The sequence below is a fragment of the Myxine glutinosa genome, chromosome 5, assembly GCF_964187855.1.
Source record: "Myxine glutinosa chromosome 5, kmMyxGlut1.1, whole genome shotgun sequence".
Taxonomy (NCBI): Eukaryota; Metazoa; Chordata; class Myxini; order Myxiniformes; family Myxinidae; genus Myxine; species Myxine glutinosa.
The window spans coordinates 35,180,982-35,208,539 of record NC_136265.1 but is presented as its reverse complement, the minus strand read 5'-3'; the positions used below and the strand labels follow the sequence as shown (position 1 = coordinate 35,208,539).

At 44.8% G+C, this 27,558-nt stretch overlaps 1 protein-coding gene across 2 annotated transcripts in view; it reads right to left on the bottom strand.

The window, feature by feature from the left end:
* Positions 1-3,050: 3,050 nt before the first annotated feature.
* MARF1 (meiosis regulator and mRNA stability factor 1) overlaps positions 3,051-27,558 on the bottom strand; it is a 109,958-nt gene continuing 85,450 nt past the window's right edge. The window contains exons 20-26 of one of the 2 annotated variants that reach the window (XM_068117391.2): positions 24,105-24,332; positions 23,775-24,011; positions 22,527-22,739; positions 11,458-11,518; positions 7,787-7,954; positions 6,534-6,671; positions 3,051-6,377 (exon numbers count right to left, since the gene is read on the bottom strand). In XM_068117391.2, coding sequence (XP_067973492.2) covers positions 6,271-6,377; positions 6,534-6,671; positions 7,787-7,954; positions 11,458-11,518; positions 22,527-22,739; positions 23,775-24,011; positions 24,105-24,332 — 1,152 coding nt within the window. In that variant the 3' untranslated portion in view covers positions 3,051-6,270. The remainder of the gene's footprint in view (positions 6,378-6,533; positions 6,672-7,786; positions 7,955-11,457; positions 11,519-22,526; positions 22,740-23,774; positions 24,012-24,104; positions 24,333-27,558) is intronic. The other variant, XM_068117390.2, reaches the window with a different exon arrangement.

Below are 27,558 nucleotides of genomic sequence, written 5' to 3'. Positions count from 1 at the left end.
ACCTTTGACCTTTTGACCAAATTATTAACTTGCCTTCTCAAAAATCTCATTAATAAAGGTTTGTTGAAAATTTGATGAGAAGCTCAAATGGTAAATTTTAATGTCAGGTAAATCGGATGAAAATTGATGATTTTGAGTGACGCTGACCTTTGAACTTGTGACATAATTATCAATTTGCTTCCTCCATATTATGGGATAGCTCTGAAAGCCCTCTATTGCGTTAAGATGGTATATTAAATACCTATTTCTCCCTCCATCGCACAACACAGACAACTAGGCACTGGTTGTAATGGAGGTACAATTGTATTGTCAGTATTTTCCGAACAAGACTTTGCAACAGAGCCTTTGAGTGTAGGCCTTAATGAGATCCCATGGTATAACTGATCCCTTGTACTTGTACACAGGACTGGAAACTTTCCTCCTGAACCCCACGGAGCAGGGTGATCTGAAATGGAGCAAAATCAAAATGGTTCAAAGTTGAAAGTGCAGTACCGGAGGGTGGCCAATACCGGGCTCGTGCAAATTGAGGGAGACTTGGACAAATAATGGGTGCGTGAAGGGATGAAGGTTAGGTAAGGACACGTGGGGTGGACAGGATGGATACAGAAACTCTAAGGAAGGAAAAGTTGGAGGGAGGTGCATGGGCTTGGGGATGTTGGAGGTAACGTAGGTAGAAAAGCTCATGGTTTTGGATGGGGGATGATCTGAGATGGTGGTGAACAGCTGTCTTGAAGACCTGGAGAGTAGAATGAGATAGGAGAGAATGTGGAAGTTGATTCCACAGGTAGGGTGGAAAAAGAGGAACAAATGAGTGGAGTTGAGGAGTGATTCTGGTTTGTGGGAGTTTCACCAGAAGTGGTGGATGATGAATCGCATGCGCCCTGCAGAAACGTGGAGGGGGGGACAAGGCACAGAAACAGCAGAGGTAGCAAGACCAGAAAGGAGGCGCTAGAAGACAGAGACCACCGACCGGTTGGCGATGGCGTAGTGATAGACCCGTAGACTCAGCTTCATCGCGGGAGATTCCAATGATATTGAAAGTCTTGGTTTCCATGTAGTGAAGCTGAGCAAGGTGTGAGGCAGGACTGCCAGCCCAAAGGGGAGAGCAGTACTCCATCAGCCTGGGGATGAAGGCCTTGTAGGTAGATAGGAGTGTTCAGGTGGATAGAGGTATGCCAAGGGAGGACTTTGTACGATGGAGGATGCCCAGTCGGTGGCTAACTTTGGAGGCCAACTTTGAAATGTGATTTGCCCAAGAAAGATCATGACTGATAGTGTGACCCAGGAGCTTTAATGACTGAACTTCCTCAAGGGAATGGGAGGGTTTTCCAGACAGTACTTTCAGAGATTGAGAGTGAGATTTGTCAGGATGGAAAGACATGGACATATTCCAAGTGTTTTAAGAGAGGGAAGAGGCTGTGGCCTGCCTGTCTGAACGAGGTCACGGGAGAGAGTTTGGAGAGCAAGGCGACGTGCCAGACTATCCGATGCTTGATACATGTCTAGACTAGAGAGATGGCCCTGATATTGAAGGCCTCAATCCATTGTTGTAGGAGTCTAAGTAGCATGTAAAAGGTTGAGTGACCTGGTCCGAATCCGAACTGATGGTCAGAGATGAGGCTGTTGGAGAATAGGAAATATTTCATATCAACTGCGATGATGGATTCCATGGCCTTGCTGATGATGGGAAGTAAACTGAGAGGTGTGCACTTAAGGGGATCAGTTTTTGCACCTCGTTTATGTAATGTGGTGATGTTGGCGGACTTCGTTTCCAGTTCTCCTTTTACTGGCATTGGATGGATGACGGCACAACAGATGTTATTTAACGGCACAACAGATGCTCAAACTCAAAACCCTAAGACCTTAGGCCAGCCACCTTAACCCTTAAGTCAACACCGGACTTATACATTGCAAATTATAGGGGGAAAAAGGGAAGAAAGAGGATGTGCAAGAACAGCAAATTAGGTTTCTAGGACACTTGAGCTGATGCCGTCCACTACAGTTGCAGAATAATCGTTGAGTCACCAAAATCCTCTCCACCTTCTCATGTGCAAAAGACCCAGAGTCCAGGTGCAGTTTGGTGCGACTGAGAAGGATGGGAGAGAAAGTTCACAGATAGAGTTAATACACCCCTAATCCACCTCTTTCAGTTTTTTTCCTGAAATCTCCAGTAATGTCCATCTCCCGCCCCAGCCCTCTCTCTTCCACAGATCTCCTGATGTCCCTGTTCTCCACTGTTGTGCTTCCCCCTTTATTATATGTTTTATGTGTTAGCTCTTATACGAGCCTCGACCAAATATACAAAAAAAAAATTTCAATGAGAGTCTGGACAGTTTTAAGATAGGGGTCTTCCAATCGGCGAGTAGTTAATGCATGGAATGGTTTCCCCCAGAAAGGTCGTGGCAGCAGATGGGGTGGATAAATAAAAACGGGATTCAGAGAGGCACCCAGATACATTGAAGATAGAAGGGTACGGGGATATTGGCATGCGTGCATGGTAGGTAGCTTGTCTTGCATGTGGATGGGTGATTCTACTAGGATTGCTGCTTTGCAGGCCGGATGGGCTGAATGGCCTCCTCCTCCACCAAAGTTCCTTGTGCATCCTTGTGTAGGTTTCCTCGAGTCATCACTGTTTTGAGGACCACATGTGGGAAAAGCTTCATCCACCGGACTTCCCATTTATGCTGCCTAAACCTCTCAGTTCATTTGGTTTCCATTTGGCACAGTCTCTCGGGCGCCGGTAGTCAGGCTGCGCTGTCCATCGGACATTACTGGTCTCCATCAACGTTACGTGGACATATGCGGGGTGTGACGTCACAGTCAAAACAACATCCAGGTAGTGTACTTACCTCTTCGCTGTCGAGTCTGGGTTCGATTCCCGATGCAAGTATAAACTATTTGATTGGTGTTTCGCAGGTAGTGTACTGCATCACAAAGTGCACCTTCCCTGGGAATTTTCATTAAGCCGGGTGTCCTGTCTGATAGCATCAGTTGGTGGACCTTCAAGAACGCATGATGTCTTTCGCAAAGAGTACACCCAAAAATGTTAATACACCAGGCACGTTTTATTATTTAAATACAAGCACCAAATTGAAAAGGTAGGACCGGCAAGCTCACCTGAATATCAAAGCGACAGTCGCTTCATGGGTTTTCTGTAAACACTGGTATTCACTGGTAATTTTATTTCAAAATCAGAACAACAAATTCGAAATAGAAAAATCAAAAAGAACACACACGGTACTTCAAACTTTTCATCATGGTATTGAAAACAAAATGAAAGGAAAAACGTCACACTGAGTCGCTCACGTTTTACACAGGAAAAAGAGAAAAAGAGAGTTCAGCATCTTGCTCACATGATGCGAAGGGGAGTAACGATGGGAGTAATGATGCTCTGCCAAAACATTCTACACCTGAATGAGGTACTACCCCAAAAAACTTGCATTCGAAAAAAACAAAACTGAACGGTTTTGGTGGGGGGAAGGCAGAGCGGAGGGGTGAGGGACGTGGAGAAGCATTGCTGTGGGAAGCAGTAACATTTTGTGGAAGGTGGGGGGCAGAGTGGGAGGCTATGCTACGGGAAGCAAGAACGTTTCTTTTTGGGAGGGGGGATTTGCTGCGGGGAGCAGCAACATTTTGTGGGAGGTGGGGGGGGGGGGGAGTGGCAGGCTTTGCTACGGGAAGCAAGAACGTTTCTTTTTGGGAGGGGGGATTTGTTGTGGGAAGCAGCAACATTTTGTGGGAGGTTGGGGGCGGAGTGCGAGGCTTTGCTACGGGAAGCAAGAACGTTTCTTTTTGGGAGGGGGGATTTGTTGTGGGAAGCAGCAACATTTTGTGGAAGGTGGGGGGCAGAGTGGGAGGCTATGCTACGGGAAGCAAGAACGTTTCTTTTTGGGAGGGGGGATTTGCTGTGGGAAGCAGCAATATTTCGTGGGTGACAGAGTGGGAGGCTTTGCTGCGGGAAGCAAGAACGTTTTTTGGGGGGAGGGAGGTATTTGTTGTAGGAAGTAGGAATATTGTGGGAAGGGGGGAGGGAGGGGGGAAATCATCACTACACCATGATAAATATTGCACAAACCCGAATCGGTATTAGAACCACCAAGCAGCCGATTTAAGGTCAGCAAATAAAAATAGGCCATAACCAGTAAAGATACATTGTGTCCAACACGTGACTGAAGCAGACAGGTATCAATGTAAAACAGTTCGGCAATGATCGAAAATTCCCAAACACAATTAAAACTCGCATTGGCACTTGAACAAATTCATAAATAAGAGCACATTAGAGCGTGCGGAGTGCAAGTCCGGTACCTAAGACGCAGTGGAATGCTAGCGACACGGCTCGAGAGGCTTCCAGAGGAAAACTCTTCATAGAAAATAGATATTTCTAAAACACTCGAAGCAGATTGGGTGGAGCCTCCTCCACCGCTTGCGGGAGAAAGACCAACAGGTGGTAGGTAAGTTCGCTTCTCGCTGCACGGAGGTACATCAGAAGTACAACACATTGGCTGATACAATCCATTGTAAAAGCCATTAAGTGAGTCCAAAACGGTGTCGCGGACAGCGGAGGAGTCAAACTCGCTTCCGTCAAAATTACCAGCAAGACGATCACAGGGAATGAAAAAGCGAACACAGGAGGGTATGTAGAAAAAAAAAATCACAAAAAACGACGGTGGGACAGAAGCGACGCACTACCTAAAACCTCGGCTGCCTGAGCGATTCACGCAAATCTTTTGGGAATTTTGGCACGAGCACATCCAAATTGTCCAACATGCTCCGGCCGCTCGTATACTGACTTCAGAGTATACTGTCGCACGTATTATAATACATTATCACCATGACTACTATTGTCCTTTTAAACACATGTAACACATATTAGACTTTGTTAAAATCAACTCGGCAACACGAGACACCGTTATCACTATGAGGAGGAGTCAACCAATCTTGAACTCCGACACATTTGATAAAGCACAGTTATCGTCGTGAGATCGTTTATGCAATGTCTGCATATTCCGTTGTCTGCAAAGCCACGACCTGATCTACCTCAACTCCCCCCCCAAACACAACGGCACCGGCCGTTTGAGAGTGCGGAAGAGTGGGCTCGCAAAAACACGTGACTCTCGTGCCAAACTATAACGATAAACAAATAAAACTACACGTTAAAACCCGGACAGGCCTTCAGGGTTGAAACAGCAAGTGTCTCCACTCCAGGCAGAGGCCCTGATGGGAATCGCCAAACCATTTACCAACGGACTTTCTCTATTGTACCAAAGGGCAAACTTCCTCAACTCCAATTATGCAGAAAACTTTCATCCTCTTATTTGAGCTTATTTATTATTTAATTCACCAATCTGTTTAACTCGTTACTTCAGTCACGTGTTGCAAAATGCATTTTGGGGGATAAAAAAAAAAAAATCTCATTCTATCAGCAAATTGGTCATTGTAAAATGCACCCACCCACTCAAAATCCTCAACTGCATTAACTTACACCTTACCCCCCTCTTACAACCTCAAATCAGCAAACCGAGTGGGAACACGTTTACACGAGGCATAGTGCTTCGTGCTTGATCTGTTGTCGATACCAATACTATGGACAAGGGACATTTGTGCAATCTTCTTGAAAGGATCTTTAAAACATGATGTAGAGATCGTCAATACGTACGTCTCCCTCTCGCGATGCCACAGTTTCCTCCATTCGGGATGGCCGGGCCGGTTCATCAGAGGGACACATCCATCAGGGGAGAGGGGGAGAGGGGGAGAACCTTGGATTGCAAGAGGAATGACAGGCCAAAGTTCAAAGCTTTTGCTTGGAGGCCTGTCTTTTTATCTGTACTTTGTGCACCATTTCAAATTTTACCTCACAATTTAGTTCCCGTTTCTCAGTATGCTTTCTACAATATAAAAAATAAAACTATGAGGTTAAAATAATACAATTAATATTAGTAATGATACAAATAATCACAACAATAGTTTCCAATTGAAGACTTCTCCGGTAGTCTCAAAAGGCTAATAGAATGGTCAGGAAACAAGATGGCTTCCCATAGAGAGAGAGAGAAGGAGGAGGTAAATTCACCGTCCTTCATCACATTAAAGGGACAGAAAGGTTTTCGACAATTTACAATGGAGGGACGTCAAACACACCCTTCGGGTGCAGGGTTGCAATGTCTTGCTTATAATAACAATAAAAAATAAAAATAAAACAAGAAGAAAAAAAATCTAGTAGGGCAGCAGGGCCTGGCAAATGCCAAATTCCCAGGCAGATGATAGAAGGCAGCATCACGGCTCAGGAGGCTGCGAGAAGCACGCGGCCAATCGGACCCTCGATCGGCTCTGCCTCTTGGCCGGGCTTGCACGGTTACAAGCTCCTCCTGCAGTCTCTTGTTCTGCCGATGGTGCCCGGCATGATACACAATTTCCGGTAAATAAATAAATAAATAAATAAACAAATAAATTTAAAAAACGGCGGGAAGGAAGAAGCCTCAATTTTAGTTCTGTAAGGAAAAGGAAATAAAATCTTAATGTCATCTGTGTGCACCCACCGGCAGTAGTGGCAGCACCCGCAGACTCAGACGCGTGGTTCGATCTGGGGGTGAGCTGTGGCGAAGGCAAACATGGTGGTAGTGGCGCAGATAGCAGATCGTTAGGGATGGTGGTTTCCCTTCTGTCCAAACCTTCACCTTTTTGTGCACACACACGCACACACACACACAAACAACAAATAGTCACTGCACACACTACATCACCAGGATGGCACAGTTTGCTTTTTTGTATCCATAGTCGAGGCTCGTGGAAGAGCTTGTACGCTAAATGGATCTGGATGTAACAGACAAAAACGAGACGCACACAAAAGTAGCAACAGAGAGACAGATTAAACACCAACAGCAGAGTTGAAGGCCACGATAGAGGGAGACTCGGACAAAAAAATGGGTGTGAGGAGGAATGGGGGGCAGGATAGAATGCATGGGGTGCAAAAGATGGATACGTAAGCAAGCTCCAAGAAGGGAAAAACGGGAGGAGGGATTGGTGCGAGTTAACGAGGGTAGAAAATATCATGGTTTTGGAGTGGGGACGATATGAAAATGGTGGTGAACAGCTGTCTTGAAGACCTGGTGGGAAGAATGGGATTGAAGAGAATGTGGAAGGAAGTTGGTTCCACAGGTGGGGGAAAAAAGAGGAACAAATGAGTGGATGTGAGCAGTGATCCTGGATTTAGGTAGTTTCAACAGAAGGGGTTTTATGGTGCACCATGTGAGCCCTGCAGAAACCTGAAGGGACAAAGCATGGAAAGACACGTGACACAATCAAGCAAGTTCAGTATTTTCGTGTGTGTGTGTGTGTGTGTGTGTGTGTGTGTGTGTGTGTGTGTGTGTGTGTGTGTGTGTGTGTGTGTGTGTGTGTGTGTTTTATAAGAGAGCTCTTTCATGAACCTTAGACACAATAATAAATAAGTAATCTTCTATCTATCTTCTATCTCTATATAACCCCATTTGTAAATGTGTTTGTTCGGTTGTGCCTCATGGACAGCCTAAGGAAGTGACTTAGAGAGGGAAGAGGGAGTCCATGGTGGGTAACTTTTCACGACAAAAAACATGTGCACATCAGATTTAGAATAGGGGCGTGGCAGTGGGGCATGTGCAAGGGGCGTGGCTTCCTCCGACTACAAAACGCCCACTACACAGTGACTGACTATATATTTTCCGGGCAACGCCGGGCAACTCTGCCAGTAAATAAATAAACTGCAACACAAAAAAGGTTGTGGAAAAATTCATACCGCCGCGAACTTAACCGTTACCATGGTTGTCGAACGTCGCCATCGCATCATCTGGGTTCGACGAGCAGGTCGACTTGGGACATGGCGAAGACTGAGGCAGCTCTCCCGCTTGATCGTCCTCGTTCTCGTTCTCGTTCTCCTGCTCCCCCTCAAAACTTGTGGGCGACCCTCCGTGGGAATCGAAATGAGCTGCAGAATATCATAACTATTTTAACCACCCTGATTTGACACAATCCATTGCATCATGCAAACAAAACATACGAGTTGGGTCACCCAAGCAAAATCGGGTTACTTGAATTCGTACAATTGCCGACAGAGAATAGACCTTTGAATGTGAAAACGCAAGCCAAGCTCCACCCCTCACCCCACCGAGGTATGGCGCTCGGTCAAACAAAGAGCTGTTGTTTCATGTTCTAACATAAATTTCACGAAGTGACATTGTGACACCAGCAGGGTTACCCGGCGTTGCCCGGAAAATAAATAGTCAGTCACGCAATTTAGTTTTGATATTCCATTTATTTGTAGTGGGCTTTTTATAGTCAGAGGAAGCAACACCCCAAGTCTAAATCTGATGCGCCCATGTTTTTTGTCGTGAAAAGTTACCTCCCATGGACCCCGACTTCCCTCTCGAAGTCACTTCCTTAGGCTGTCCATGAGGCACAACCGAACAAACAGACATTCACAAATAGGGATATATATTGAAGAAGAAGATAGAAGATAGAAGAAGACGATAGATAGATTTACTTTTCACACGTGAAAACTAAGAGAGCACTCTGAAGAGCGCATACCTCCGCCAGGCTGAACAGTTTACGTTTTGTATCCCACTGATAGGCCGGATCTGGATTCAGTCTTGAACCAAAATCGAATGGGTTTGTTATTGTCGCCGAACCAACTCATCCACCTCGTTTGGTCAGAACTCAGCCACAACGTTTTTAAATATCCTGCTATATATAGTTTTTGTCCTTAGGATCCTAGGATCCTGGGTTCGAATCCCAGTAGATCGCCGAATTAACGCCAGGGGGGTTGACTCAGCCTGTCATCCTTCCGAGGTCGGCAAATTGAGTACCAGTTCACTGGTAATTCCCTGTTTGTCGTTAAAGGCGGCAAAAAGGGTTGGCGTCAGGAAGGGCATCCGGCCGTAAAACATTGCTTCAAAAAGGGGACCGAAAAACAACAACAACCACGGTTCCCGAAAAAGGCCAACCCCCGCTTTGCGGGGAAAAATGGCCTCTAAAGGTGGTTTTTTTTTTTTTTTTTATATAGTTTTTGTCCCAATTTCTCAATTGTGAAGAATCATTTTAAAAATTTCTTGGATCCAGGTCCGGATTTGGATCGTCACCAAAATTGCATCAATTCGTCCTTATCACACAATCAAGCTATCCACTAGGTTTCGTCCCAATCTGTCCACAACTTTTTGAAATACCGTGCTATACTGTATATCGTTTTTCACAACATCTCTCAATGGTGAAGAAACACTTAAAAAATTATAGCATCAAGGTCCTGACTTTCACCAAAATCTAATCATTTTGGCCTTGTCACGCACCCAACCTCTCCACCAAATTTTGTCCAAATCCATGCACAACTTTTTGAGACATCCCGTTCACAAATAAACAGACAAACAGAGAGAGCTGAAAACATAACCTCCTACGACCTTAGGTATCAGGGGTAATAACGAGGTACTACATTGCAAATTTCAAGTACATTGGCCCAGAGGTTTGGAAACATATAAGGAACAGACAGACTAGCGTGCAAACACACATGCATGCACACACAATCAAGACCGGATTATTTAGGCTTGAATAAAATATCGACAACATTGTTTTTTGGAGCAGTAACAAAAATGAATTCGAGAATGTCGCACGGCAATACAACAGGCATTTTAAGGCCATTTTCCCTGCTCGAGCGGGGGTTAGCCTTGCGGTCCCCATGACAATCTTCTCCATTTTGCCCTATTTTCTGCATCTCCCCTTGTTAACCCCCTTGCCCGCATTTCTTCTTCCACCATCTTTAGCCAAGTCTTTCTCGGTCTTCCCCGTCCTCTACTTCCTTCCACATTCATTTCCATCACTCTTCTCAACCAGTCACTTTCATCCTTCCTCAACACATGACCAAACCATCTCAACCTGCTCCTCTTCACAGCATCAATCACAGGCTATATTCCCATCATCTTTCGCAATTCATCATTTGTCTTCCTCTCTCTCAACGATACTCCACACATCCACCGAACCATTCGCATTTCCACCCTTTCCAGCCTTCGTTGCTGCTCTACGTTCATTACCCATGTCTCGCTCCCATAAATCATAACACTTCTCACACATGCAGCATACACCTTTCCCTTCAGCTTCAACGACACTCCCCTCCTCGTCAGCACGCCACTCAGTTCCCGAAACCTCTTCCATGCACATCTCACTCTAGCAACCGTCGCCGAGTCTGATCCACCTTCTCCATTCAGCATTTCTCCTAGGGCAATGTAGCATGGAAATGATGAACCAAATGGCCTCATTTCCTTGTTTAAGGTCGTACAGGACGGTGCGAACACTCGTTACAGTCAGTGTTGTCCCACAGAGACTGTGGTCCTTTTTAATATTAATTTCCATTCTCCATAAGGAATACAAAGAGTTAAATGCAATGGAGTCCATTCCCAACAGACAAGCATCAACTCTTAAACAGGAAGCACGGAGGTGCAATATAAGCTCCGCCCCTCTCCCCCAGCAAGGGGGACGTATAATGCTCGATCTCCCAAAGTGCTGTTATTTCATATTTTTTACATCGATTTAATGAATAATTGAAAGGTTTTATTGTAATGTTGACCATTCGCATATGCTAATAATGAGGCGCAGCTAATTTTAGGGGAAATTGCCTAGGGGTAAGGAAATGTATAAGGAACAAACCAACAGGCTCTCTTTTACCTCCATTACATACATACGTATATATTGAGATCAGACACTATTAATGTAGTTGGTACGAGGAAGGAAGTGCCACACCACCAGCTATTGCTGAATGCATCCTGGCCAACAGGAAATACGTGGCCCAAATTAACCTGTCTGGGGTACACAAAACAGTTCTGGGGGTGGCCAGGAACAATTTCGATTTTTAAAAGGCTCTTCTGGCTAAACAGTTGCATAGGCCCCACCTATAATAAGGCATGAGCTTAGCAGAACTATAGCCCACTGCTTCCCAGTAGGATTGTGCTGCAGCCAAAACCAGAAAGAGAATTTCATTCTCAATTTTATAGACCAGTCTTCCCCAGAGAAGGAACATGTTCCATAATAAATCATTAACCTGTATAAAGCCATAAGGCTTCAAAGTTACTGAGGGGATGGAACAACGATGTGTTGCCCTGAGGAGCCGCAAAAAGAACAAAACTACCATACTCCGCAGCTTTGCCTTTTATCTGCTTGTTGCCAGGAAATGATCTTGGCATCTTTGCACTGCAAGACGCCCTACTGAGGCTGTAGTCATGAAGTCGTCGTGACGGTATCGTCACGGTGTTCGTACCACTCGGAGACCTTCATCATGGTGTTCCTACTAGTCGGAAACCACACACACACACACACACACACACACACACACACACACACACACACACACACACACGCGGAACAGAGGACTGGCGTCTCGACAATTGGGAGAAGAGAAAGAGGAACTCAACGGAGGAAGAGCCAATCAGAAAGAGACGAGATGAGACCTACCTCTTAGATCCTGTTTCAGAACGAGACACGCCTTCTTGCCTTTATCCTTGAGCCAGACCACCTGAGGCACATCATGAGATTCCTAAGTGAACAACCAACTCACTTTTATTTAGTGTACAAGTTGTGGCACAAAATGATACTGGATCTAAAGTTTAAAACATCAGTTAACTAAAACGGCGCTCTTCAACGGCGTGACGTCGACCAACATGCCTCCACCCACATTATTACATTATTATACATACTTGTACCAAGTTTGATATAAATACCTTCTGCTGTTCACAACTACCACATTTTTACCTGATATAACCTCTGACCTTTGATGCCGGAATATAATCAGCTGATCTTTTCATCATCATCATATACTTGTGTCGAGATCATGCCTTTTATTGTGCCTTATGTAATTGTGGTTTGCATTTAATAATGGTTGCTTTGTGAAAAGGATTAAGCTTACTATGTTCCCTCTTGCTTTTTAACTATGCTATATTTTCCAACTGTGCCAAAAAATGTAGAAAGATAGTGAAACTGCTTGCTCTGTTAGACCCCCTAGTGAAAACGCGTCTGTCTGTCCTTGACCAAAAGCCAACATGGAAGATAAGTTTTGAGAATGTCACGGTGCTCTTTCTCCCTCCCGCATCTTGCCCTTTGCTCATGCCAAAGAAGATAGGTTCTCGGGGGGAGATGTCGAGCCAGTTTTTCCTTTGTCCGTGCTCATTTTTCAGCGCAGATTTTTTGTATAATTCTGTGTATATAAAGAAACTCTGGGTTGCCAATTTTCTAGGAGTGTATGTGGCCATGCTTTTCAATTGTGAATGGTATGACTCTCACACCCTCCACAGCGCTGTGATATTGGTTCATCATTAAATCTTGTTATCTCTTGAACTCAAGGTGTGGAACATGGTTCTATTCTCGTCATTTTGGTGTCAGAAGTGGGATCCGACTCTGAGCGATATTTGGGAGGCAGACCCTGTGGGGACTCAGCGGAGAGGCTGGCCAGCACTGATTCGATTAACGTGAGTTTTCATACTGAGGGGTCTTTCCAAATTGAGCTCCGTTCACTCACTCAGGCTGTCTGTCTTCCATTTCGTCGTTCCGTGCTTGGATCACGAACAAATTGGAATCTGGTGTGTAAGTACAGGCCTATTTGGCTCGGGTAACAAGTTGTCTATTGATGAACCAAGAAATGGGGGTCAGTTAGCAAAAAAAGGGGGGACTTCTTGGTAAAGCCAAGAACTTCCCAGGCAGGGCAGTCTAGAGACAAGATGGAGTTGATGGGGTTGATAGTAACCAGAGAAAGTATTGGCTGCGGACTAACGGAGGGGACCCAAGGAGGATGGCCAGGATAAGTGTTAAGCTAAGTTAAGAAGGGAGAACCCCTTTAGGAAAGCCCTGGCATGGGTGATAAGTTAGACAAGTTAGAAGCGCTATACAAGCATTGACCGCGAGTTAGCGCCGCGGGAGGACCGGATTAGGGAAATATCGGCGCGGTAAACTAAAAGGCAGGATTTTTCGGTGGATGGCCTCGGGGCGCTTCCTTGCGCCTTGTACGCATCACGAGCTGCTTCTTGCAAATGGGGGTCGTGCTGCCGTGCGCTGGGAGCGACCGCCTGGGCGCATGGATGGGAAAATGTTCCGTGCACGTTAATTAAATATCTTAAGTGAGATTAAGGTATGTCGGAGTAATACTCAATCTGAAGTAAACTAGAATGATTTGAGTTCTGGAGACGGAGTGCGTGTATTCGACGCATTCGGGTGGCCGAGTCAGGCGAATAAAGGATTAAAATGAGCCAGGTAAGATGCGGCTGGTTGCACCTTTATAAGGATATGGAAGAATAAGGATAAGAATGGGTAATAGATATTGGTGTTAAGAATACTCCGGCGTGAGTACTGTGATAAGAGAAGGGTATTACAGATCGGGGGGCGGCCCGATCTTCGACCCGCTGGAGGGACTAGCCCAAGGAAGGTAGGACGATGAGTATTTTAAGTTAAGCTACGCACTGGATGTGTGTATCTGATAAACCCCCCCCCCCCCCCCCCCCTCAAGGCCTTCTTTGTCCTGTCTCAGGATTTAAGGCATGCACATCCGGTGCAGTTTTTACCCAAAGGAAGGAGTTCTGACAATATGCTATAGGCAGGTCAAGTATTAGCTCTTTCTGGACAAGAGATGAGGTTAGATCTGGAGAAATAAAACAGAGAGGATTATAATGTACGAGGTGTGTGGAATCCAGCTGTGAACACGCGAGCCGAGACATGCAGGCAGGTTACCGGGGCAACGGAGTAGCTGCCTCGCGGGGAACAGCGAGGTGGGACAGAATCGAGACAGGAATGCGGACCATGCTGTGCACAAGCAGGGGACGCATTCGTGTGTGTGAACAATGCGAGTGATGAGGTAGCTTGAAGTGATGTGTTGGAGTGAGCACATGTATGTTGTGTGCTGAGTGGAAGCGGTGCTGCATTGTCGAGCATGCTTCCAAGGAAGACTTTGGGATGCTAGAGTTGGAAGCGTTTTGTTTTGTATCTCAAGGGAGATATTGGTTATTTCTTATATGTGGAAATAGGAAATGTTTATGTGATTTTTGGAGAAGGATAAATTAAACTGGAATCAGAAAAGCGCAGGTACCAGATAGGAGAAAGGCAGGAGAAGTGCTGAGACTTCAAGAGCAGAGGAAGAAGCAGATAAAGCACAGGAAGAAAGAAATCCAGGTAGAAACCAAGGGATGGATAGGCTCACATCACAGCAAGGGGCCAGGTAAGTTCACAGGTAGGTAGGATTGGAGTGTGCATGAGTGTGCATGAATTTATACTGTATTGTATGGAGAATGAAGGGTCAGTCACATGGTATGTGTGTATAAGGGAATGAATGATCTGTCATAGCAGCGTGTATTTGTGTTTATTGTGTGTGTGTCATTGATGTGTGTCATTGATTGACAAGGGGTTCCCCAAATTGCCTGCAGGCGTTGGGCAATCCGGATGAGTACTTTGGAATGATATTATTTATATGTTGTGAAGGTGAAAAATTAATTGAGTACATTTAGGAAGAAATAAAAGGTATCAGTTTAGATTTTGAGATGCCATGTGGGACTCAGTCTGCTGGGGAAAATTGGCAGGGAATAATGAGTATGTTATGGAGAGCATGTGTAGACAGGGCTTTAAAACAAGTGTTCAATTACATCCCCACATTAACGGCTCTCCAGATGTAGCAAGGGAGAATGGGAGTAAAAGTCAAAAATGATAGGCTGTCAACCGACTGGGTGTTTATTCAACGGCATGGCCGGGGCTTGTATTTGGCCGACTTGGGATGGCAGAATGCGTTGAATGAAGGCAAGAATGACATGTGATGCTGGCGTGAGTCCAATCGGAAGGATGGATGGTTATGGTTTCACCCGGTCTGTTTATCTGTCTGTCTGTCCGGACACGGAGCTCTTGGGGAGAGCCAGGATGGGTTGGGGTGACCAAGATGAATGTGGACAATATATTAATTGTTTGCCATTGTGAAAATTTTGCCCTCGATTTGGGACGAAGACATATGGCATTTGCTGTCCGGCTCATTGATACTCCTATGTGATGCGGGGTATGTGTGTGGTGATGGTGTCTGGGGCCTCGGGGTTTGCCCCTGCCTATTTGCCGGTCCGTCTTGGCTGTCTGTTACATTTGACCCTCAGAAAAGGTTTCGTGAAAGGGGTTACACTTGATGGGCCAACTTATGGACAGGAACATGGAATTTGTACAGAATGCAGGCGATAACCCACCTGTGTCTATCTCTGTGTGTGTGTCCGTATTTGTCTGGCTTTCTGGCTGTCCATGGAGTCATGTCTTTGAACACTGATTTTGAGGGAGTTGCGGGTGTGCCATGGAGTTCAGGTGCACCTGCGGTGGTTGGAAGGTGATGGTGGATTGGGTGCGAGGATGCACGCTTGGATTAAAACATGTATTTAATTATCTGAGGATGTGTGCCGAGGTGCAGTGTGGATCAATTAAGGGAGAGGGCACTTCGACTTTGTACATCCGTGGACTTTGCCATGCGTGTGAAAGCGCAAGTCGATGATAATAATGTCTTGTCCAGCACAATATTTTCGCAGCTATGGAATGTGCTCGAATTCCATGTTGGTGCAATGCGAGTGTGATTCCTGCCATGCATGCCGCGAGAGATACATTGTTTGTGATGGGACTGTGGCGAAAGGTTGGATAGCAATGTGTAGAATATAAGATGCGTCGGTACATTTGTGTTGATCGATGCGCCGAAAAAGAAGTTGGAGGCGCGTGATGGAGTTGCAGGTGCGGACCAAAGCGGTGTCCGCGGTGTCTACTGGGGGTCGAATGTCACTCCCTCAGTGTCTGCAGACTTGTCGTTCGGCAGTGTCGAAAGACAGGTTCGATTGTCGGTCTGTCTGCTTGATTTTCGGGTCTCACTCTGAGTATATGGTATATACTCTGAGTATATGGTCGTTTTCTGTTTTGTGCTTTAATGGTGGTTGATTTGACTTCCCTGAAAGGGGGATAATAAATATTTGGTGTTAGCTGTTGTCATTTCGGATGTTTGCAGTTGTAATGAGGAGCCAGTCTGTCTGTCCGACTGGGTGTGTCTGACTGCGTCTGCAGATATGGATCAAGGAGGAGCAGTGTCTGCGGTGTCTGTTATGGTGTCGAATGTCATTCACTGTGTCTGCTGACATGTCGTGTGACTATGGTGACTATGATGGTGTGTCCTGGCGGGAAGAATCGTGGCAGCCTACAGATTTGAATGGAATGGCCTCTGTGAGCCCATCCTGTTAGTACGTTGGGGGTTCGTCTGTCTGTCTGTCTGTGAATGGAAACTCAGAAAATTGAATTGGACTTCGACAGAAGGCAGGTGGGTGGTCACCTGCTGTGAATTGTGGTGGAACATTTGTGATGTCCCCTAATACAAGGGGACGAATTGGTTTGTAAATGTGTTGTGCAGGTACTTTCTCTGTAGGTAGCCAAATTCTACCTGGGGTAAGTCAAGGTGGAGGGGAGTTGTCTCTGATGCCTTGCTCCACGGGGCAGTACTATTGTTGTCAAGTCTCATGTAACCTTGGTTAACGTATATCTACGGACAAGAGCTGCACTTTATTTTAGTAAGTGACTGGGAAAGTTTGTTTTAAAAAGTGCCAGTGGAGTTGTTTAGAGTTATGGAGGTCACAGCTCGCTGGAACCTCTTTGTTTATGTTTGGCTGGCTTACACTGGCTAGTGTATGGAAAAGGGGGACTGAAAATGCCTTGAATTTGCAGCCTGGCAGACAAGAGCTGTGTTTGGGAAGGTTAGAATCCAGCATTTTGCAGCCCTGAGCAGAGGGGATTGCCCATTGGGCATGTTTAGGATTTAACAGAGTGGTGGAGGTCTGTGGAAATATGAATCCAACGTTTGATGGATACCGTGTCGGTGTGCTCTGAGTTCGAAGGAAGATGATGCGATTATTTCAGATTTATCATAGTTAAGTTTGAGAAAGTTGATTTGAAGCCAGGATTTATTTCAGTGATGCAGTCCGTCAGGATAGAGTTGAGCAGTGGATTTGTGTCTGTCAGAGGTAGGATTTGAACCAAGAAAGGGCGGTGCCGGTAATGTTAAAGGTGCAATTCCAGGGAGGGCTATTCGGGTACTTTGAAGTGATTTACATCGGAATGCATCTCATGGAGGACTCCCGCTGTTCAAGGAAGGAAAGGTGTGAAATAGTGACGTCATCCTCGCTGGAAATGTGGTTGGGAATGGCAGGATTGACGCGAGAGTCACAGTGGGTGAAAAAATTGACCAACATGAGAATTAGGTCTATTTCAATAAATAGATCAGGTTATTTTATTTTTATTATTTGTTTATTGGGCAGCTATTGGGACAGAGGCTAAAACAGGTGTCTGCAACAGGTGCATGGGATGCTAAGAGAGGTATTAGAGGACATTGGATTAACTTTAAATTGAAATGAAAATTGAAAAGGTGGATTAGGAAAATGAGTTTGTTCAAATAATCGTGGCATCTGTGGGATGCAACAATTTTGTGCCAGAATAGTGTATGGGGAACCGTCGTCTGGGGAGCGTCGTTAAATGGCAGTAGGTTTAGACAGGTATTGAAAGGGTTCGTGCAATGTCATTTTGGGCACCACTCGACACAAGAGTGGTAGAGAGCTGAAGTGAATTCTGCCAATATGGTGCAATAGGGTGACAACTGAGTTTTGTTTGGAAAACTATTTGTTTGCAATCTTGGTTCGTACATAAGCTGGCAAAGAGATTATGCCAGTCTGAGGGAGTTTGTGTCCTTTGGATGGGAGCTGGAGCCTTGTAGGGTTGGGGCTTGTGGCTCGCCATTGTCTGTCTGCCAGTTATGGTGGGCAGAGGGAAGAGGGGTGATACTGCTCTGGCCTCTTGCTTGGCAGAATTGAGTATTGCTGGTTTTACCCCTGTTCAAAATTGAGCTCTCGAGAGCTGATTAACATTAGGATGCATCTCTCAAGGGACCCCTGGGTGGTCTCGAGAGCTGAGGTGTGAAATATGGTGACATTGTCTTGTGGACACTTTGTGAATGGCTAGACATGCGCCTGAAAGGGGAAATTGTATTCATAACTCATGTGGGTTGTGTCTGAAGGAAAGGTTTGGGAGAAAGTGTGAAGAAGGTCGTGGAAAGTGCAAAGATGATTGGATTGGAAAGTCGACTCAGATGGATTATTTGTCAATGACAGGTGACTGCAGGAATTGTTGAGGAAGTAGAGGAAAAGGTTGTAAAATGTTAATGGAAAAGACAGGAAATAAAGGAAAGTGGTTAGTTATGGACTGTTGTTTTTGAGATAAGAAGGTGATACAAGGGGTTGGCTTGCACTGGGGCGACCAATGAATGTAAAGTTTAAAAACGTTGTGTTAGATTGCTACATGCAGAATGACCCCAATCGAGGAGGTGATTGGGGGCTGGTGAAGATTGGATCACGGCTCTGCAGACCAGGTGAACAAACTCCACCAGGTATGTGGGAATCACATCAATTGAATTATTGCTCAAAGGGAGGTGATAGAGCAAAATGAAGAAAATTGTCATGGGGACCGCAAGGCTAACCCCCGCTCTTGCAGGGAAATGGCTTTGGGAGGCTAGTTGTTGTTGTTTTGGTAGACTCTAGGTTCTAAAACCTAAGGCAAAATGCATAGGAGGGTAGAGTTGGTGATTGCGGATGGAGATTAGCTAGAGAACTTGGAGACGATTTCGTTATTTTTCAGATAATTTTTCCAGTGGGTTTATACTGGTGTGAAATTCACGTATCTAGGAAGGAAGGGAAAAAATGTCCAGGTATTGATAGGATAACAGTGAAATTTTGAAGGGGAGAATACCGATTATTTCCATTGACCGATTATGGTTGGGGGGGAAATGGTTGGTAAATCATGTATTATTAGATGTAGGGAAGATGATTAAAAGGAAGGTATTTTCGGAAATTGGTGAAAGTAAATATGGCATTTGAATTTCCAGACACGACACAGGAAATGCGGCTATGAATAAGCCAACCATCTGAGAGATAAGGTAACTAAATGCCAATTGGTGGGATGGGGGGGGCTAGGAATTTGATCATGGTGTGTGTAAGAAAGTATTTTTCAGGATGGACGATGAAGAAACCGCCGTCGGAAGACCATGATCTTGACCACAGAGGCCGTCGACCTGAATGGGTCCTTCAACAAGGCAGATGTGACCGGCGCTTCAGAAGATTGTATTGATTTTTGTGATGACTGTGATACTTGTGTTGAAAATCCCTTGTGGGAACTGGCTGATGCCTGTATTGATGTTTGTGATGGCTGTGATACTTGTGTGGTAAACCCCTTGCGTGTACTGGCTAACGCCTCTTATGTATTACAAGCTCACAGCTGTACACCCCCTTCCGACCCAACTATGGATCTGATTGCGACGCTGGGTCTGGCAGTCGAGGGACCCGACATGGATATCCTAGACCCGCAAGCCGACCAGGCGTCCATGGGAGACTTTGACATAAAGGAAGTCCCTCTCTTTGCTTCAAATGTTTCGGATCTCTTTGCTTCAAGTGATTCGGATTTTAACGCTCTGTACCCTGACCAGGAACATGAGACACAAGATACTGACAACATTATGTATTCCCCAGAACAGCAGCACGTGAGAGATCTCATGGGCATGATCGTTGATTAACTTCGAAGATCTGCAAGGACCGCATCTGCAAAGGGTGGGGGGAGCAAGTTCCGCAGGGGAGGTAGCAGGCCCCCTGGCGGGGCAGAACCTCATCTGGACCAGACGCCTTCGTTGTGGATCCGAAACGTTAATGGACTTTCATGTTCTGAGCCTTCATGTTCCAAACACGCACAACATGACACCTTTCAAACATGCATGCGAGGTACTTTATGTGCGTGGCATGCCCTGGGAGGACACACATACAACACTCAATAAAGCCCGATGTGGCCACATATAACACTATTCTCTTTTGCTTTGCAAATAAAGCCGATGTGGCCTGGTCTCTGTGATACGTAGTCTCGTAGAGACCAAATGGGGGAATGTCGAGATCATGCCTTTTATTGTGCCTTATGTAATTGTGGTTTGCATTTAATAATGGTTGCTTTGTGAAAAGGATTAAGCTTACTATGTTCCCTCTTGCTTTTTAACTATGCTATATTTTCCAACTGTGCCAAAAAATGTAGAAAGATAGTGAAACTGCTTGCTCTGTTAGACCCCCTAGTGAAAACGCGTCTGTCTGTCCTTGACCAAAAGCCAACATGGAAGATAAGTTTTGAGAATGTCACGGTGCTCTTTCTCCCTCCCGCATCTTGCCCTTTGCTCATGCCAAAGAAGATAGGTTCTCGGGGGGAGATGTCGAGCCAGTTTTTCCTTTGTCCGTGCTCATTTTTCAGCGCAGATTTTTTGTATAATTCTGTGTATATAAAGAAACTCTGGGTTGCCAATTTTCTAGGAGTGTATGTGGCCATGCTGTTCAATTGTGAATGGTATGACTCTCACACCCTCCACAGCGCTGTGATATTGGTTCATCATTAAATCTTGTTATCTCTTGAACTCAAGGTGTGGAACATGGTTCTATTCTCGTCACTTGTACCAAGTTTGGTCAAAATCCCATTACTGGTTCACAAGTTAGCTCGGTAACAGAATTTTTACTGAACGGGACCTCTGACCTCTGGATCCCATAATCGAAGCAGTTCATCTTGGCATCATTATACATACTTGTACCAAGTTTGACTTGGTTCCCTTCAGCCGTTCTTAAGTTGTCACGGAAATGAAAACATATTGCAGACTCTGACCTTTGACCTCTTCACCCCAGAATCAAATCTTTTCATCTTTGCATCATAATACATAGTTGTACCAACTTTGGTCAAAATCCTGTCACTGGTTCATAAATTACCGTGGTAAAAAGATGTTTACCAAGCATGACCTCTGACCTTTGACTTATTGACCCCATAATGTTATCCATTTATATTTACATCATTTTACATACCTGTAACAAGTTTAACTTGGATGCCTTCAGCCATTCTGAAGTTATAAACCAATTAGAGTCTCTGACCTTTGACCTATTGACCCCAGAATCACATCAGTTCAACTTTGCATCGTAATACATACTTGTACCAACTTCGGTCAAAATCCCATCACTGGTTCACAAGTTAGCACGGTAACACAATTTACATCCAACATGACCTCTGGCCTTTGACCTCAACCCCATAGTCTAATCAGTTCATCTTTACCTCATTATACATACCTGCACCAAGGTTGACTTACATCCCTTCAGCCATTAAAACCTTTCATGAACGGACGGACGCACACTCCATACAAAGGCTCTCACAACTAAACCCACTGAGACCCTGTTTCTACCCTCCTTTTGCAATTCTTCTCTTTTTCTGTGGCATTTCCATTTGTCGTCGTCTCACTGTTTTCCTTTCCCACATTTTTTCTGTCGATCAATTTTCCTCATCCCGCCCCATTCTTGAATGCTTCCCTGAGCACCGACACACGTGCACACACAACAAACACACTTTTGATGCCTTTGTACACTTACTTATTTCTCAGTCACTTTCCCTTCCCCCTTCACACTAAACTTCCCTTTCCTGTCCTCCATCATTATTTAGTTTTCGTTGACATTCTAGGGGGATGGGGAGAAGGGTCGAAGGAGCATGAGAGGTTGCCTGTATTTGCATAAAAGCCTTTGAATTTACAACAACAACAACAACAACATGCATTTTAAAGGCCATTTTCCCTGCTAGAGCGGGGGTTAGCCTTGCGGTCCCCATGACAATCTTCTCCATTTTGCCCTATTTTCTGCATCTCTCCTTGTTAACCCCCTTGCCCGCATTTCTTCTTCCACCATCTTTAGCCAAGTCTTTCTCGGTCTTCCCCGTCTTCTACTTCCTTCTACATTCATTTCCATCACTCTTCTCAACCAGTCACTTTCATCCTTCCTCAACACATGACCAAACCATCTCAACGTGTTCCTCTTCACAGCATCAATCACAGGCTCTATTCCCATCATCTTTCGCAATTCATCATTTGTCTTCCTCTCTCTCAACGATACTCTGCACATCCGTCGAACCATTCGCATTTCCACCCTTTCCAACCTTCGTTGCTGCTCTACGTTCATTACCCATGTCTCGCTCCCATAAATCATAACACTTCTCACACATGCAGCATACACCTTTCCCTTCAGCTTCAACGACACTCCCCTCATCATCAGCACGCCACTCAATTCCCGAAACTTCTTCCATGCACATCTCACTCGAGCAACCGTTGCCGAGTCTGATCCACCTTCTCCATTCAGCACGTCTCCGAGGAAGCAAAATGTTTTCACACCTTCCAGCTTCACGCCATCTCCAAGATCCAACTCAACATTTCCTCCATCTGCAGCTCCCTCTGTGCACACCTTACATTTGAATGTAGCTGCCACACTGGTTAATGACCCTCTCAGACCACTACATTTTTGATGAACCCACTCAGTGCACAAAAGCCTTTGAATTTACACAAACCAGAATGTGCCCACCATGCTTCCCAGGTAAAAAAAGAAAGTCTGATGTGACACATCCATTCCCATCGACAATGCAGGATTAACAACTCTGCTCTCTCAAGCAAGTACCTCAGATATCGCCAAAAGGAGTTTGTCCATCGAGGTGTAGCCATATTTGGTAGGTACCGGTGCGTTGCCGGTAAACTTCTCAAAGGCTGCTGGAAACTCTGTCAGAAATAACTGTTGACCATGGTAGGTCTGGAGCAAGGCCCGCACTCGAGACGCAAACTGAAACAATGGAGTCAGTTGAACGGCGGTGGGAACTTTATCTTCGTATAAAACCTGCAAAACACATATATATATACACAAAGAATTAAGTTAAGCACCCCCCCCCCGTTTTTTTACAACCTCGCACATTACAAGTTTGTTGTCGTCAAAACAGTGTAATATACCCATGATATTGCTATATTTTCTGGAGAAGTGATATTATGGTCACATAAAAACATAACAATCATGCCGTTTTCAATATTTTATTCTGAATAATTTAAGGTGAAATTTTTTGGGAATTTTAGGCATATTTTCACCTCAATTTAAGTATGGAGCTATAGGTCCATCACGGACAGTGTGGATGACGTTTATGTTTTCTAACGTACAGTCATTGTTCTGAGAAGACCTCTAGCGATCTTTGCGTCAATAACGTGTGTAGGACCCACGTGATCGGATCACTGACTCAACCCTACGTCTCATAGACCCTGTAAGCCGTCGTATGCGTTGCTGTGGCAGGTTGTTCCATTCCCGATGTAATGCACCTTCCAATTCATCCAGATTGGCTATTGGAGGGACCATCTTCGCAATTTGTCGTCCCAACATGTCCCAAACGTGCTCGAGGGGGTTCAGGTTCAGGACAGGATTAGGGGGTGCTTAACTTAATTCTTTGTGTAGGGGTGCTTAACTTAATTCTTTGTGTATATATGGACTTGTTTTAGTCTTTCACAATATGTTGCCATGGAGACATGATTTCATCCCTCTGCTGCTATTCCCATGCTAGATTTCCTTGGGCATACTTCATGTTCCACTGGCAGCACACTGCTCTCATTCAACAAAACGATTCATTCACACATTTGTGACTCAAAAATGTGATAACTAGGAACTTCATTGACTAACAGCATCTATCGTGAGAATTTTCAAGCTCAAGCTACAGGAAGGAATCAGCTGCTCACTTTCGCTCTCAAAATCAAAATGATTTTCTCAATGTTAATAATTTTCAAAAGTTGTACCAACAAAGGACAGTTGGTCAAGATGGCTTTACGCACGACGACGCAAAGCATCAAAGCACACAATCGCTTTAACATACGGCACTACAGGACCGTTCGTGACCTTGATCTCATGACGCATAGTCTTGCAGGTCTCTGCAAGAGAGGAGAACCCAAACTCCTTGGGGTCGATGGTTCGACCCCACGTTTGCTCGTACAACTGTTTCAGCCGTGTCAGGAGCACCGGCTTGCCAGGTTTACCGGGCTCCTCTGACAGCAACAGGAGAATCTGTCTGCTCAATTGCCGTAGCGGTTTACGGCTGCGCAGCACCACCATCCTCACTTCTTCACCTTCCTCAATCTGCACGTGGATGAAAGAAACAACTGGCCTATACACGTGGCAATGGTGGAATTCCTGACATGCCGGGTGTGATGTTTGGCAATGAGTGCGCACCTTTACGATGTGGTCAATTCGAGAAAGAAGCTCGGATAAAGAGCTGGCATCGTAGTCGGAGAGATTCAGAGGGAACCCAAAGGTTTGGTTGTAAGCGGTGCCGAGGTGGGTGAGGGCTATTCCTTTCTGTGGTGCTGCCCGTAACAACTGACCCATATGAGCCGCCAGTGCCTTCAGCTGTTCAGTCTCTGTCAGGGATAGAATCCGCTCTTCCCCACACTCCAGAACCTACACGCAAGCAGTGTATGACAATATTTAACATTCATTAGTTGAGGCCTTTGTTATGTATGATTGAAATATTATTACATACGTGATGATGTCTGACTTTATACATTGAATGGCAAGCAGACACTCATTATAATGAAATCTCTGAAACAGATTTCAACAATAGCAAATAAATAAATAAATAAACAAATAAAAGACTCAAACCAGATAATTAATTAATATTAATTGTTTTTTCAATTATTTTATCAAAATTTGTTTGAAGGACTTTCCATTACCCAACTGGAATTGCAGGCAAACATGCTGTATTAAAGCTTGTTTGAATATACAGTATTTGTCAGCCTAAAAGTCGATGTGGAGTACAAGCCAAATTGGCTAATTTTCCATTTTTCTCACTTCATTCATAGATAAGTCGATTTGGAGTACAAGACGAAGCTAGGTCAACCACAGTAGTCAGCAAAACTCCATTTAGTTAGGACAACATAGGGGTTAATTCCTCCCTGACACTCAATGCATCAGCACCTACAGTACTTATTTAAACAAGCGTATTTAGTACTTAAAACAAGCGAAAGAATGATTATCAACACTGGCTCATAGCACATTATATTTTGTTGCAGTTCACTACTCCTTCATAACGAAGGCACCGATGACATCATTAACATGTCTTATCCCCCATGGGGAGTACTTGAAAATGAGCTATGTTTAAATTTTTTCCACGGAGCGGTTTCAGAGATATAGAGGTGCGAAGTTTTTCCAAGATGGCTCCTGTACCACGTGACCTATGACGTCATAATTATTACAAATTCTACAGGCGGAGGTGATCCTATGGTGAATATTTTGTGTCAATCGGACCAACAATTGCAGAGAAAAAAAATTCACACTTATCAGATGAAGTATTGTACTTGTCGAATGACATCATTATTAAGGCACCGATGACATCATCATTAACATATCTTATTCCCCATGGGGAATACTTAACACACCATGCTTCAATTTTTTCCATGGAGCGGTTTCAGAGATATAGAGGTACAACGCTTTTCAATTTTTTCCAAGATGTCTTCTGTACCACATGACCTATGACGTCATAACTATCATTTAAAAAAAAAAAAAAAACTTACAGGAGGAGGCGCTCCTATACTCAAAATTATGTGTCCATCGCACTAGCAATTGCAGAGAATTTTTTTTTTTTTCATACTGATCAGATCAAGTGTTGTGCTTGTCGAATTATGACATTATAATGAAGGCACCGATGGCATCAACATTACCATCATCATTACTAGAAAGCTCGCTGCATTACCCTGATGATGCCAATACCCCAATACCCCTTTCACCCCAATAAGGGTGAAACCAGGTCGGCAACTGAGTTTTTCAGTCACATGTGACGGTAACTGAATCGACATCTTTATGATGGATGTTAGTGCTGCGGGATGGCTCTTCCGGAGCTTTGCAGACAGGGGGGACGTACGTGGCGGTGACGTCACGGCGTTCACTCATTAGGTGGGAGCACTAAATTATTTATTTATATATATATATATATATATATATATATATATATATATATATATATATATATATATATATATATATATATCTATATCTATATATATATATATATATCTATATCTATATATATATATATATATCTATATCTATATCTATATATATATATATATCTATATCTATATATATATATATATATATATATATATATATATATATATATATATATATATATATATATAAATATATATATATTGTTGCGGATATGAGGATTGCATTTTTTTGATTGTGTTGTATTATATTGGAAATGGTGATGAACATTGTTGAATATGGCCCCTCCTGCCTCCAGAGTTGTGTAAAGGTAAAAAGGGCGTCCCGGTAGTTATTCCATGAAACACCACATTGAAGGACACGATAAAACCCTTGTTCAGTAGCTTATATCTTATTATGTGTTTTAGGGTAAGGCCTTGTCTTCCATTAAAATAATACTCCATTGCACCGAATCAATTAAGAATAGCTCCCCTTCAATACTTCCATTTCCCAGCCAAACTCTCCATCTGCGGGTAAAGCAGTTCACAAGCGTGGGGTGCACGCCCTCTCATTTCGCTGCTATAGTGAATATGTGCTCCGTGCTCTGTTTGAACAGGAGGGGCGGGGTCGCCCGGGAGAGGCAAGCCCAGGGCGCGCCGCGAAGGGCGGGGCTGTTCGGCGCCATGCCCAAATAAGGAGACAAGCCCGTGGGATTACCATACAAGGTCACGAAAGAGAGCACGGGGGGGGGAGGGCGGTACCGAAACCGAGGAGGGCGTGTCAGACCCACGCTGAAGGTTTGGAGAGAAGGGTGCGACGATCGCTGGGACAAGCTACACCAGAGATACGGCGGAGGAGTCCAGGTGCGTAAGAGGGTTGGCAGTCCACCGGGAGAGAGTTCAGAGTTGCACCGGAGTTGCGTGAGAGATACGAAAAGCCTTTGACAAAGAGCCGCTTCAACCAGCCCCGTTTCAACCAGCCGCGTGAAGCCCTGACAGGGCAGCGAGTGACCCTGCCGGCGTGCGCTGTAAAGCCGAATACAAGGAGCTGCCGGCGTGCGCTGTAAAGCCGAATACAAGGAGCTGCCGGCGTGCGCTGTGAAGCCGAATACAAGGAGCTGCCGGCTCCTCGCTTCCCGCCCGGAGTGGACCTGCTCGCTGTGCCCTGTGATCCCACCTGCTCATCCCTCCAAACGATTCCTACCCTTCCATCCATTTGCGTACGTGAGTTTGTTCTGTTCGTGTGACTCAAAGTAAACTGTCCTGGGTAGTAAACTAAGTCAGTATAAGCTAGTAATTTGCACTGTGTTACCTGCTTTTTCATGTCCGCTGTAAATACCCGTGACTGCTCTTTTTGCTTATGTGTGTGTAAATAATAATAAACCCCGTTACTCTTCTGAACGTCTTCTTCTTCTTCCTCTTTGCATTCGTCGTCTTCGTCTTTTCCCCATTGAATATCTGTGGCGCGATACGGCCAACGTTTGGGTGAATCGGGTTTAGTCGGGGAACAACTGTTCGGTCGCGGAGCCTCCGCTCGGCAAACATACCATCCTTAACCGCGTACCGTAACAATTGGTGTCAGAAGTGTCGGATCGGACCCGAAGCGCGCTTAACGCGCTCAAAATTAAGAGCTGCTGGAAATTTGTGTTTTAAAGCAAAACCCGAATTTTGAAATCGCGCCATGGCTGGTCAAGGCGACGGGA